This window comes from Stomoxys calcitrans, chromosome 2, assembly GCF_963082655.1.
Source record: "Stomoxys calcitrans chromosome 2, idStoCalc2.1, whole genome shotgun sequence".
Classification (NCBI taxonomy): domain Eukaryota; kingdom Metazoa; phylum Arthropoda; class Insecta; order Diptera; family Muscidae; genus Stomoxys; species Stomoxys calcitrans.
This window is the reverse complement of record NC_081553.1, coordinates 133402458-133415945: the sequence shown is the minus strand read 5'-3', so window position 1 is coordinate 133415945 and position 13488 is coordinate 133402458. Positions and strand designations below refer to the sequence as shown.

The 13488-nt window shown below is 37.5% G+C and overlaps 1 protein-coding gene across 1 annotated transcript in view; it reads left to right on the top strand.

Moving 5' to 3' along the window:
* The window catches only part of LOC106096069 (cytochrome P450 4c3), a 74892-nt gene extending 72867 nt beyond the window's left edge, over nt 1–2025 (top strand). Inside the window, exons 6-7 of the mRNA XM_013263615.2 lie at nt 909–1474; nt 1551–2025. Coding sequence (XP_013119069.1) covers nt 909–1474; nt 1551–1891 — 907 coding nt within the window. The 3' untranslated portion in view covers nt 1892–2025. The remainder of the gene's footprint in view (nt 1–908; nt 1475–1550) is intronic.
* The last annotated feature ends 11463 nt before the right edge of the window (nt 2026–13488 follow it).

Below are 13488 nucleotides of genomic sequence, written 5' to 3'. Positions count from 1 at the left end.
ATCAGTTTCTATAAGAGGCATATCAGGCTATGGGCAGTTTCAAACCATGTTTTAATGGAATTCATCGTGCGAAATTTGAGCCAAATCGGATAGGAATCGAGCCCTCAAGCTGTCCAAGAAATATAACGTGGAGATCGGTTTATATGGTAGCCATATTAGGTAATAGAGGTCATAATCGCCGAATCGGTGGATAATTGCGGGGATCGGTTTATAAATTTTTCCAACTTTTTTAGGAAACGTTTCCTTTAGTGAAGGATATTTTCTTTGAATTAAAGTTTGTTTTTTGTGTTAATTTAAATAGTTAATAGATTCTTGACGCGCGTCTTATTATTAAAGACAAAAATCTAAAATGAAAGTCAAAATATCATTGAAAGTTGTCAATGAACTTGAAAAATGCGATCCATGGTGGAGTGTATAAAAGATTCGGTCCGGCCGAACTTACCACGCTTTTACTTGTTTAGGTGATAAGTTCGGGCGGGCTGTTACTTCTCTATGTAAATTTTTAAAACCCTAATATGCGTGTTTTCTCTTGTTGTCTCCGCTGTCATAATCTGTGCCATTTTCCAGTTATTTTTTGTTGTGTTCCACTATGTTATTAACTTAATTCTAAATATTACATTTAGCCGTAGCGCATGGGTTAGCATATCGGCCTCTAACGCTGAAGGCCAAGTTTCGAATCCTGCTGAGAACTTCAAAAACATTTTTCATTGGTGGGTATCCCCTTACTGAGTCTCGCTGATTTTCGTTTTTTTAATCATTGGCCCACTTTTGATAAAGTAAGGGCCGTTTTTTAAAACTGAATAAATTTTTTTCCAAAAAAGATTCGAAAATATTAATTTTTGTTTGAAATCGGTTGCATTTATTGAACAAACTTTACTGATTATTGGCAAAAATTGTTTTTTCCACAGAATTGGCGAGGTTGTTCAAAGTCGCCAGTCCAAATTGTGGCTTCACCCTGATTTTATATTCCGAATGACAGAAGACTCCAAACGCCACACCAGCTACATCAACACCCTGCACGGATTCTCCAACAGAGTGATTCGCGAACGCAAAGCCGAACTGCGTGAAAATCTTATGAACAACAACAATTTGGAGAGTGTGGCTGATGCCTATGATGATCTGGGCAAAAAGAAGCGTTTGGCCTTTTTGGATCTATTGATAGAATACTCAAACGAGGGTGCTAGATTGTCGAATTCTGATATTCGTGAGGAAGTCGATACCTTCATGTTTGAGGGACACGATACAACTTCAGCTGCCATCTCTTGGACTTTGTTCCTATTGGGATCTCATCCAGAATATCAGCAACGCGTGGTTGATGAACTGGAATCGATTTTCGGCGATGATCGTGAGACCCCAGCCACCATGAAAAATCTCATGGATATGCGTTACTTGGAATGCTGCATTAAGGACGCCTTGCGCTTGTTCCCCTCCGTGCCAATGATGGGTCGTTCAATCAACGAAGATGTGCAAATTGGTAAGTATTAGAGTTACCAGCAGCTAAATGGAATTTGTTATACACCCACCATTTTTTTCTGTTTTCCCTACAAAAGCTAATTACACCATCCCAGCTGGTACCACCGCCATCATCATGACCTATATGTTGCATCGCAATCCCCGTATCTTTCCCAAACCCGAACAATTCAATCCTGACAACTTTTTACCCGAGAACTGTGCGGGTCGCCACCCCTTCGCCTATATTCCCTTCAGTGCAGGTCCCCGCAATTGCATTGGTCAGAAATTCGCCATTTTGGAAGAGAAAGCCGTCATATCCACAGTATTGCGCAAATACAAAATCGAAGCTGTTGACCGCCGCGAAGATCTGACACTCTTGGGTGAATTAATTTTGCGGCCCAAAGATGGTCTTCGTGTTAAGATCTCCAAACGTGTCTGAACGTTGAAAGACAAACCGTAGACAAAAGTTGAAATTATCTTGCCACATCCATTTTATTAACTTCTAAGGAGACGAGACAGTAGTTTAAGATAGCTGTAGCGATTATTATGTAGTTGTAGTATTACATGTATATATGGATGTATAGGTACATGTGCGATTGTACTCTTAGTGCTTATGAAGAGGGTGCTTAGGTTACTAATCACCACTTCCGTTTGATGTTTGTATCTCAGTATCTATAGTCGCGATGTCCTTGTTGTGAATGGGAATTCAAAATTTCAGCCTTAGACTTTATACCAAAATTTATTTTATTTTTATTTATAAACTAAACAAACTCGTATCACGTACATGATATTATAAGAAAATATACGAAAATTTTAAAGAAATGTCTTGTTTAAATTTTTTAATAGAAAGGATATACGAATAGAAACGATTCCAAGGATAATGTAACGTACAAACGTATTAAGTACGGTCGAAATCCAAAATAAAGCCTCTTTTTATAGGGAGATTGGTCCATACCCAGATACACAGAAAGAAAAAAATAACGCAATTTTTTCATAATTCTATTCATAATTTATTTTTACCTACTATTAATGTATCGAACTTAGAATACATGAACAAGTACTTATATTAATGTACAAGCCAGTATTTTTTCGAAAATATGTAAGAATTTTTTAAATCGAAAATTATTTTCTAGTTTTTCCTCACCTCAATTTAAATAGTCTTCCAGAGAAGACCATTTAAATTAAGGTGGTTTTTAGTTTATGTTGTTAGTGTGTGTGTAAAATTGATACTTGATGGATTTTTCTCTTAAGGCCAAAACATAATTAGCGCATTGAGCTTTGGCAAGGCAAGTGAGTGTTTTAAGTAATGAATGGAGGTGATTTTAAGTGCAAAAAAAGTTTTCTGGTCGACTGCAATTTTAACAAGTAAGAAGGCGTTAAGTTCGGCCGGGCCGAACTTTGGATACCCACCACCTCGGGTATATATGTAAACCACCTTTCGTCAAAATCTGGTGCAAAACTCATACCTTATGTCCTATAGCAGAAATATGTGGAGGTACTTAACTTAACTCTTTGTCCACAATTTCGGCAACACCGGACAATAAATTCTTTTTTTATGGCCCCAAAACCTAAAACCGAGAGATCGGTCTATATGGCAGCTGTATCCAAATTTGGACCGATCTATGCGATAATGCAGAAGTATATCAAGGGGCTTAACTTAACTCACTGTCCCAAATTTCAGCGACATTGGACAATAAATGCGTGTTTCATGGGTCTAAGACCCCAAATCGGAGGATTGGTCTATATGGCAGCTATATCCAAATCTGGACCGATCTAAGTCATATTGACGGAGGATGTCGAAGGGTCTAAGAAACTCACTGTCCCAAATTTCAGCAAAATTGGATAATAAATGTGGCTTTTATAGACCTATGACCCTAAATCGGAAGATCGGTCTACAGGGTGGCTGATGAAAGCCGCTACCAAAAAAAAATGTAATAACTTTTTTTCTATTTAATAATAATAATTTAATAATTAATTTAATTAATTAATTAATTAATTTAATTAATAATAATTTAATAATTAATTTAATAATTTAATTTAACATGAATAAAAGAAAAATGTATTCCATACACCGAAAAAAAAATGTAGCAATATTCATCATTGTAGCAATATTCATCAGCCACACTGTATATGGCAGCTATATCCAAATCTATACCGATCTGAGTCAAATTGACGGAGGACATCGGAGGGCCTAAGACAGCGCACTGTCCCAAATTTGAGCAAAATCGGATAATAAATGCAGCTTTTATGGGCCTATGACCCTAAATCGGAGGATCGGTCTGTATGGCAGCTATATCCAAATGTGAACCGATCTGAGCCAAATTGACGAAGGATATCGAAAGCCCTAAGACAACTCACTGTCCCAAATTTCAGCAAAATCGGATAATAAATGTGGCTTTTATTGGCCTAAGACCCTAAATCGGCGGATCGGTCTATATGGGGGCAATATCAAGATATAGTCCGATATAGCCCATCTTCGAACTTAACTTGTTTATGGACAAAAAAAAAAATTTGTGCAAAGTTTCAGCTCAATATCTATATTTTTGAAGACTGTAGCGTGATTTCAACAGACAGACGGACGGACATGTCTAGATCGTCTTAGATTTTTACGCTGATCAAGAATATATATACTTTATAGGGTCGGAAATGGATATTTCGATGTGTTGCAAACGGAATGACAAAATGAATATACCCCCATCCGTCGGTGGTGGGTATAAAAATATATGACCTGAACAAGTTTCCAAAAGAGTACGCAAAATATTTCTGATTGTGGTGAAATAGTGATAACAGTACAGTAACGAATAAGAAGAATCCTAGGTTCAAAGTCGGTTGGATAACCCAATAGCATGGCGAGATTACATGTATTATCTTCTTCTTAGCTATTGCGTTCCCTAGCTAGGGTGTTTGTTCATTAAATCGGCTAATATTCCATGCCTTGCTAAAATTGTCCTTTTATTTTATAAAATTTTTAAAATGGAAGTCAGTCACTGCTGCCAACGACTAAAACTTGCTCAAAGTTCCGCATAATGGTACCTTTTGCTTATTTATAGTGAAATTAGCTGTTTTGAAGTGGTTCACCAGGATAGAACCACATTAAGTTTTTGCCTACCTATACAGTCGGGAGCGATAAAGTTTATTGAAACCTTTATGAAATCTATATCGTATCTTCATGTAATTTTGCAACAAAAATAGGTAGAAAAACGTTTTAGAGTTCACCGAAAACAGTAAAAATTGGTGTTTACAACACTAAAAGATATTCCTATCGGAGGGACAGACATGGTTTAATTGGCTTGGAGTTTTGCAAGGGCCAGGTATATATATATACACATATGTACCTCTAAGGGTCGGGAAAGTACATTTCGATATGTGAAACGGAATGATAAAATGAATACTCCCCGGACCCTTGGTGGTATTTATCATTTATTTGGATCTGACCATATCATTTTTATACCCTACATCACTACTATGGAACAGGGTATTATAACTTAGTGCACTTAGTGCACAATCACTTTGTGATTCAATTTAGCTATGTCCTACTGTATGCTTGTCTGTCCGTCTGTCCATGTTAATTTATGTACAAAGTGCAGGTCGCAGTTTTCATCCGATCGTCTTCAACGACTTGGTACAGGCATGTTTTTCGGGGTAGAGACGAAGCCTATAGAAATTGGAATATATCGGTTCAGATTTCGATATAGCTTCCATATATATGTTCGTCCGATTTGCAGTAATAATGCATTAAAATTGTCATTTGTTAACCAATTCCTTCGAAATTCGGTAGGAAGGATTTTCTTTTGACTCTCGACATTACTGGTGAATTTCATAGAAATAGGCTCTCATATATATCTATCGCCCGATTTTAACTTCTAGAGTCGCAGCAAGCGCATTTATTGAAACATCTTGCCAAAATTTTGCAAAGCGCTTTCGTCCATAGAATCAGAGAAATTTGCTACAAATCGATTCTGATTTAGATGTAGCTCCCATATATATGTTTGTATGATTTGGAATAAAATTCTCATTTTTAACTGATTCTCTCGAAATTCGGTAGGAAGGATTTTCTTTTGACTCTCGACATTACTGACGAATTTCATTGAAATAGGTCCAGATTGAGATATAGCTGCCATATACGTGTATCACTCAATTTTCACTCCAAGAGCAGTTGGAAGCGCATTGTTCAACCAATCTTGCCAAAATTTTGCACAAGGCTTTCCTCGATGACTTCCACATTATCTGAGAAGTTTGTTGGAAATCGGCTTAGAATTAGACATAGCTCCTATAATATATTCGTCAGATTCTGGGTAATTTGCAATAATTTTGTCATTTGTGAACCGTAGTTATTACAGTTTGAACATGTTTGCTGGAAATTTGATACGGATTGATTAATAACCTATCTGAAAACATCCGTGGAGTCCATCAAAATTGGTTCGGGATTGGATGTAGCTACCACATTGTACTTATAGGGTAGTTGTAGGGTATTAAACAGTCGGAACCGCCCGACTTTTGCCCTTCCTTACTGGTTTTTTACTCGTGTTGGTATATTTTTAGAAAAAACAGCATAGTCTTCAAAAAAAAAAAAAAAATAAGTATTGACGAGAGAAACTCAATACTCCTTATTTTTATATCCACCACCATAGCATGGGGTTATACTAATTAAGTCATTCTGTTTGTAACTCCCCAAAATATTCGCCTAAGACCCCATAAGGAACATATATTCTTGATCGTCATGATCAGAGGTTAGTATGTCCGCCTATTACGCTGAACGCCTGGGTTCGAACCCTGGCGAGACCATCAGAAAAGAAAAAATTTCAGCGGTGTTTTTCCTCTCCTAATGCTGGCAACATTTGTGGGATACTATGGAATGTAAAACTTCTCTCCAAAGAGGTGTCGCACTGCGGCACGCCGTTCGGACTCGGCTATAAAAAGGGAGGCCCCTTATCATTGAGCTTAAACTTGAATCGGACTGCACTCATTGATATGTGAGAAGTTTGCCCCTGTTTGCGCCTGTTCCTTAGTGGAATGTTCATGGGCAAAATTTGCAATTTGCATGACAGCCATGTCCGTTCGCCCGTCTGTCTATCGAAAGCACGCTAACTTTGAAGGAGCCGCTTAAAATTTTGCACAAATACTTGTTATTAGTGTAGGTCGGTTGGGAATGTAAATGGGCTATATTGGTCCATGTGTTGTTATAGCTGCAATATAAACCGATCTTTGATCTTGACTTCTTGAGCACTAGATGGCACATTTCTTATCCGATTTTCGCACGACGTGTTTTATTACTACTTTCAACAACTGTGCTGAGTATGGTTGAAATCGGTCCATAACATGATATAGCTGTCATATAAACCTATCTGGGGTCTTGACTTCTTGAGCGTTTAGCGGGCGCAATTCCTTTCCGATTTGGCTGAAATTTTGCACAACATGTCACATTATGACTTCCAACAACTGTGCAAAGTATGGTTTAAATCGGTCCATAACCTGATATAGCTGCCATATAAACCGATCTTGAATTTTGACTTCTTGTTGATCTCCCGAAATAGAGTATTGAGCCTATAAAAAGGGCATTTTCATCAGATTTCGATGAAATTTGAAACAGTGAGTTTTAGTAGACCTCTACACTCCTTTGTCGAAAGTGGTCTAGGATCATATTTAAAGAAGTTTCTCCAAAGAAACAATGTGTCTAAAACAAAATCATAATCCGCGCCTCTCGACTTCAAAAATTTTATACCCACCACCGAAGGATGGGGGTATATTCATTTTTTCATTTTGTTTGCAACACATCGAAATATCCATTTCCGCCCCTATAGAGTATATATATATTTTTGATCAGCGTAAAAATCTAAGACGATCTAGACATGTCCGTCCGTCTGTCTGTTGAAATCACGCTACAGTCTTCAAAAATTAAGATATTGAGCTTAAACTTTGCACAGATTAATTTTTTGTCTATAAGCAGGTTAAGATCGGAGATGGGCCATATCGGACTATATCTTGATATTGCCCTCATATAAACCGACCCACCGATTTAGGGTCTTAGGTCCATAAAAGCCACATTTACTATCCGATTTTGCTGTAATTTGGGACAGTGAGTTGTGTTAGGCCAGTCGACATCCTTCTTTAATTTGGCCCAGATCGGTCCAGATTTGGATATAGTTGTCATATAGACCGATCTCTCGATTAAAGGTTTTCGGCGCATAAAGGGCGCATTTTTGTCCGATGTCGCCGAAATTTGGGACAACGAGTTAAGTAAAGTCCCTCGACATATTTCTGCAATATGGCAAAGATCGATCCAGATGTGGATATAGCTGCCATATAGACCGATATCTCGATTTAAAGTCTTAGGCCCATTAAAGGCGGATTTATTGTCCGATTTTGCCAAAATTTGGGACAGTGAGTTGTGTCAGGCCCCTTGACATCCTCCTTCTTTTTGGCCCAGATCCGTCCAGATTTGAATATAGCTGCCATAGAGACCGATCTCTCGATTTAAGGTTTTGGGCCCATAAAAGGCGCATTTATTGTCCGATGTCTGCGAAATTTGGGATAGTGAGTTAAGTTAAGCCCCTCGACATATTTTCGCAATTTGACTTAGATCGATCAAGATTTACATATAGCTGCCATATAGACCGATCTCTCGATTTAAGGTTTTGGGCCATAAATTGCACATTTATTGTCCGATGTCGCCGAAATCTGGGCCAATGAGTTGTGTTAGGCCCTTCAACATTCTTCTTCAATTTGGCTAAGATCGGTTCAGATTTGGATATAGCTGCCATACAGACCGATCTCTCGATTTAAGTTTTGGTCCCATAAAAAGCACATTTATTGTCCAATTTCGCCGAAATTTGGGAAAGTGAGTGTTAGGCTATTCGAAATTTTTCTGAAACTTGGTCCAAATCGGTCCAGATTTGGATATAGCTGCCATATAGACCGATATCTCGATTTAAAGTCTTGGACCCATAAAAGACACATTTATAATCCGATTTCGCTGAAATTTGACGCAGTGACTTATGCTAGGATTTTCGACATCCGTGTCGTATATGGTTCAGATCGGTTTATTTTTAGATATAGCTACTAAAAAGCCTAACAGTGCAGGATCTGACTCATCGGTGGTGCATCGGCATTTGATCGTAAAGTCAGAGCTAAATTTTGTATTGCTTGCCAATACATTATTTAAAAGTCTATCCTAATCTTTCAACTCATTCTAAATGTTCTCGTCTTGGTGAATGTCTTAGATTTATGATGATAGTTTCGGCGAATCAGCTTCAGTGTTTTGATAAAAGTTTTTCTTTCTTTTTGATTTGCTCTAAAAATAGTTTTATGTGTCGGTCAATTGGTTTTAAATAACTTATGTTTCCATAAAATTTTACGCAAACAAGCTGAAAACATTAAGCAACTACTATTGTTTAATATTTACAAAAAATATGGATCATATGGAAGCTATATCCAAATGTGGTCTGATCTAGACAGTATTCTGTACGGTTGTTAGGGGATATTTTACAAATCATTTGGCATAATCTACTGAAAAAACCGGTGCTTATAAAGCGCTAGTTGGTATGTATGGAAATCGGTCTTTTTAGGGATAAATATTAAGATATAGTCCCACAACGTTTTTATCTAAAGATTGTGTGAATGGGATCCACCTCTTACCTCAATTTTCAAAAATGTCAGATATCGGAGATGGTTGCTACGATTCAAGTGAAAACCAAACCTTGACCAGTGCAAGAGCTCGGGGCGAAACATTTTGCAACCGCGCTATCCCCAAAAGATCCGCAGACATGATAAATTTCTCGAACATTAGAATCTTGGGCTCAAGGAAAAGGTATTGCAGAATTAAAGTAGGAGCAGGAGAGCGGACCCGGTCCTAGTAGTATTTATATGAAGTAACCCAGAGGGGTTTTGCATTAAATGTCATGATTTTGACATAGGGCAGTCGAGCGAAAAATTCTACTTTTATTCTTCAGCCATTTCAACAATTTTTCCAAGAACATTCCATTAAGGAACAGGGGCGAACTTCTCACATATCAATGAGATTAAAGTTTAAGGGCAATGATAAGGGGGCCTCCCTTTTATAGCCGAGTCCGAACGGCGTGCCGCACATGGTTGCCATACCAAATGGTATAGTACCTCACAAATGTCGCCAGCATAAGGAGGGGATAACCACCTCAAAACAATTTTTCGAAACCGGGCCTTCAGCGTCATAGGCGAACATGCTAACTTCTGTGCTACGCTGGCCTTCAGCCATTTCCCTGAATTATATTCTAGAAAAATATCGAAAAAAGTAACAAAGAATTCACTGAATTGGCTGAAGACCAAATATAATTGTTCGACCGATAGCCCTATGTTAATTTCATGACGTTAAATGTAGTTTTGGAAGAAAAATGTAAAAAAAAAATTGCTGGGAAGCGTTTTAGTTTTTTAAACGTTTTTTTTAAAGTTCAAAACTTCGAAAAGGTTTAATAAAGTTAAACAAAAACAAGTAAAAACGTGCTAAGTTCGGCCGGGCCGAATCTTATATACCCTCCACCATGGATCGCATTTGTCGAGTTCTTTCCTGGCATCTCTTCTTAGGCAAAAAAGGATATAAGAAAAGAGTTGCTCTGCTATTAAAACGATATCAAGATATGGTCCGGTTCGGACCACAATTAAATTATATGTTGGAGACCTGTGTAAAATTTAAGCCAATTCGTATAAGAATTGCGTCCATTGGGGCTCACGAAGTAAAATAGAGAGAACGATTTATATGGGATCTGTATCGGGCTATAGAACGATTCAGACCATTATAAACACGTTTGTTGATGGTCATGAGAGGATCCGTCGTACAAAATTTCTGGCATATCGGATAATAATTGCGACCTCTAGGGGTCAAGAAGTCAAGATCCCAGATCGGTTTATATATGCAGCTATATCAGGTTATGAACCGATTTGAACCTTATTTGACACAGTTGTTGAAAGTAAAAATACAAAAAATACGTCATGCAAAATTTCAGCCAAATCGGATAGGAATTGCGCCATCTAAAAGCTCAAGAAGTCAAATCCCCAGATCAGTTTATATGACAGCTATATCAGGTTATGGACCGATTTCAACCATACTTGGCACAGTTGTTGGATATTATAACGAAATACTTCGTGCAAAAATTCATTCAAATCCGATAAGAATTGTGCCCTCTAGAGGCTCAAGAAGTCAAGACCCAAGATCGGTTTATATGGCAGCTATATCAGGTTATGGACCGATTTAAACCATACTTGGCACAGTTGTTGGGTATCATAACAAAACACGTCGTGCGAAATTCCATTCCATTCGGATAAGAATTGGGCCCTCTAGAGGCTCAAGAAGTCAAGACCCAAGATCGGTTTATATGGCAGCTATATCAGGTTATGGGCCGATTTGAACCATACTTGGCACAGTTGTTGGATATCATAACAAAACACGTCGTGCACAATTTCATTCTGATCGGATAAGAATTGTGCACGCTAGAGGCTCAAGAAGTCAAGACCCAAGATCGGTTTATATGGCAGCTATATCAGGTTATGAACCGATTTGAACCATACTTGGCACAGTTGTTGGATATCATAAGAAAACACGTCGTGCAAAATTTCATTCCAATCGGATAAGAATTGCGCACTCTAGAGGCTCAAGAAGTCAAGACCCAAGATCGGTTTATATGGCAGCTATATCAGGTTATAAACCGATTTGAACCATTCTCGGCACAGTTGTTGGATATCACAACAAAACACGTCGTGCAAAATTTCATTCCAATCGGTTAAGAATTGCGCACTCTAGAGGCTCAAGAAGTCAAGACCCAAGATCGGTTTATATGGCAGCTATATCAAAACATGGACCGATATGGCCCATTTACAATACCAACCGACCTACACTAATAAGAAGTATTTGTGCAAAATTTCAAGCGGCTAGCTTTACTCCTTCGGAAGTTAGCGTGCTTTCGACAGACAGACGGACGGACGGACGGACGGACGGACGGACGGACGGACGGACGGACGGACGGACAGACGGACGGACATGGCTAGATCGACATAAAATTTCACGACGATCAAGAATATATATACTTTATGGGGTCTCAGACGAATATTTCGAGTAGTTACAAACAGAATGACGAAATTAGTATACCCCCCATCTTATGGTGGAGGGTATAAAAATTAAGAAATGCCAACGCAGAAATGATTTCCGTATTTTATGGGGTCGGAAACGGATGAATGAAATTTCGATGTGCCGCTAACGGAATGACTAAATGAATATACACAACGACATTCTTTGGTGGTGGATATACAAAAACTACGCTTGACACGTGCACTTTATGAAATATAACACTTCAATATTTCATGCCATCCGTTAAATTTCCCCTTATAGCTATGCGAAATTCCCAATCAGCAGGGAATTTTCTGTCCTTTCTTTCCTTAGCTGCCTAAAAGTATGTGACAGAAAATATTGTTAGTTATGATACCGTAAGTTTGTACAACGGTGTTGCAATGCATCATGCAGCAGGCATTTGGCAGTTTCTGTATTTGTGTAACAATAAATTCGCTGCCGTTTTTAGTTGAAAATTCCCACAGCCACAGGCTGTTACTGGCTCAAGCAGTATGGAAGTATTATTGTTCGAATAGTCCTATATCCAAAATTTATATATTTTCTTTTATGAACGCATTTGAAAACAAATCTGTTCATTTTAAGCTTATACTTATTTGCATCGGTATTAACAAAACTAAATGTAGCTTTAAAATAGGTTTATTTGACAGATTTCCCTTTTTGTACTGTCTAATAAAACCGTATTAATTCTTCATTTAGGTTTGTGAGTATGGTCGTTGTCATTATTTCTTCGTTTTCGTTTTAGTTATTTAGCTATTTTTGGCTGCCAAAAGTATGTGTCAAGTAACGTATTGTAAATATTTACTATAAAATGGACAGGTAGAGCTGAAATGGATCATATGTTAACGTTTTAAATGTTTTCGAAATAACTTTATAACCACCACCGAGGGCATATTTATTTTTCCATTCCGTTTGGAATACTTGGAAAAATTAATTTCCGTCCTCATAAAGCATATATTCCTTTGGTATCCTTAAATTCTAAGGTGATTAGTCAAGAAATATTTCAAAGGATTATTTTTAACCATAGCCAGGTTAAGTTCGAAAGAGGGCAGTATTTAACAATATTTTGATATATTGGGTTGCCCAAAAAGTAATTGAGGATTTTTCAAATAGTCGGCGTTGACAAATTTTTTCGCAGCTTGTGACTCTGTAATTGCATTCTTTCTTCTGTCACTTATCAGCTGTTACTTTTAGTTTGCTTTAGAAAAAAAGTGTAAAAAAGTATATTTAATTAAAGTTCATTCTAAGTTTTATTAAAAATGCATTTACTTTCTTTTAAAAAATCCGCAATTACTTTTTGGGCAACCCAATAGTTTTCGAATAGACCTATATCCCGATTAGACTTTTAAAGCCTACAAAAAGCGTATTTTTAGTCCGATTTCAATGAAATGTGGAATAGATTTATATGATTTTATAACTACCATATAGACGAATCTCCAGACTTTAGCTGTTGGACCCATAAAAGGCGCATTTCGCTGAACTTTGGTACAGTTATATATTTAGACTTCTACATTTGCATGACATATATGATCCAGATGAGAAAATATTTTAATACATCAGAATTTAGAAAAATTAGTTGAGTTAGATACCAACACATCTAAGCTGAATTTAGTCCAGATCGGAACAAATTTGAAATAAATGACATAAAAATTGCGTTTATTACCCGATTTTCCTGAAATGAAGTACCGTGAGTTGTGTTAGATGCCTTGACATCCTTGTGGGATAAGATCTCAGTCGGATCATTTTTTGATATAGCTGTCATAAAGACTGGTCTACCCATTTTGAGGTCTTGGACCCATTTATTACCCGACTTTGCTGATATTGGTATTTTACTCCTGGACATTCGTGCGGAGTATATTTCAAATCGGAGTATATTTTAAAACCCCTAATACTTTTCCAAACCAACACCCCTAAGTTGGTTCATGTCTGGTTTTATATCCCCAACT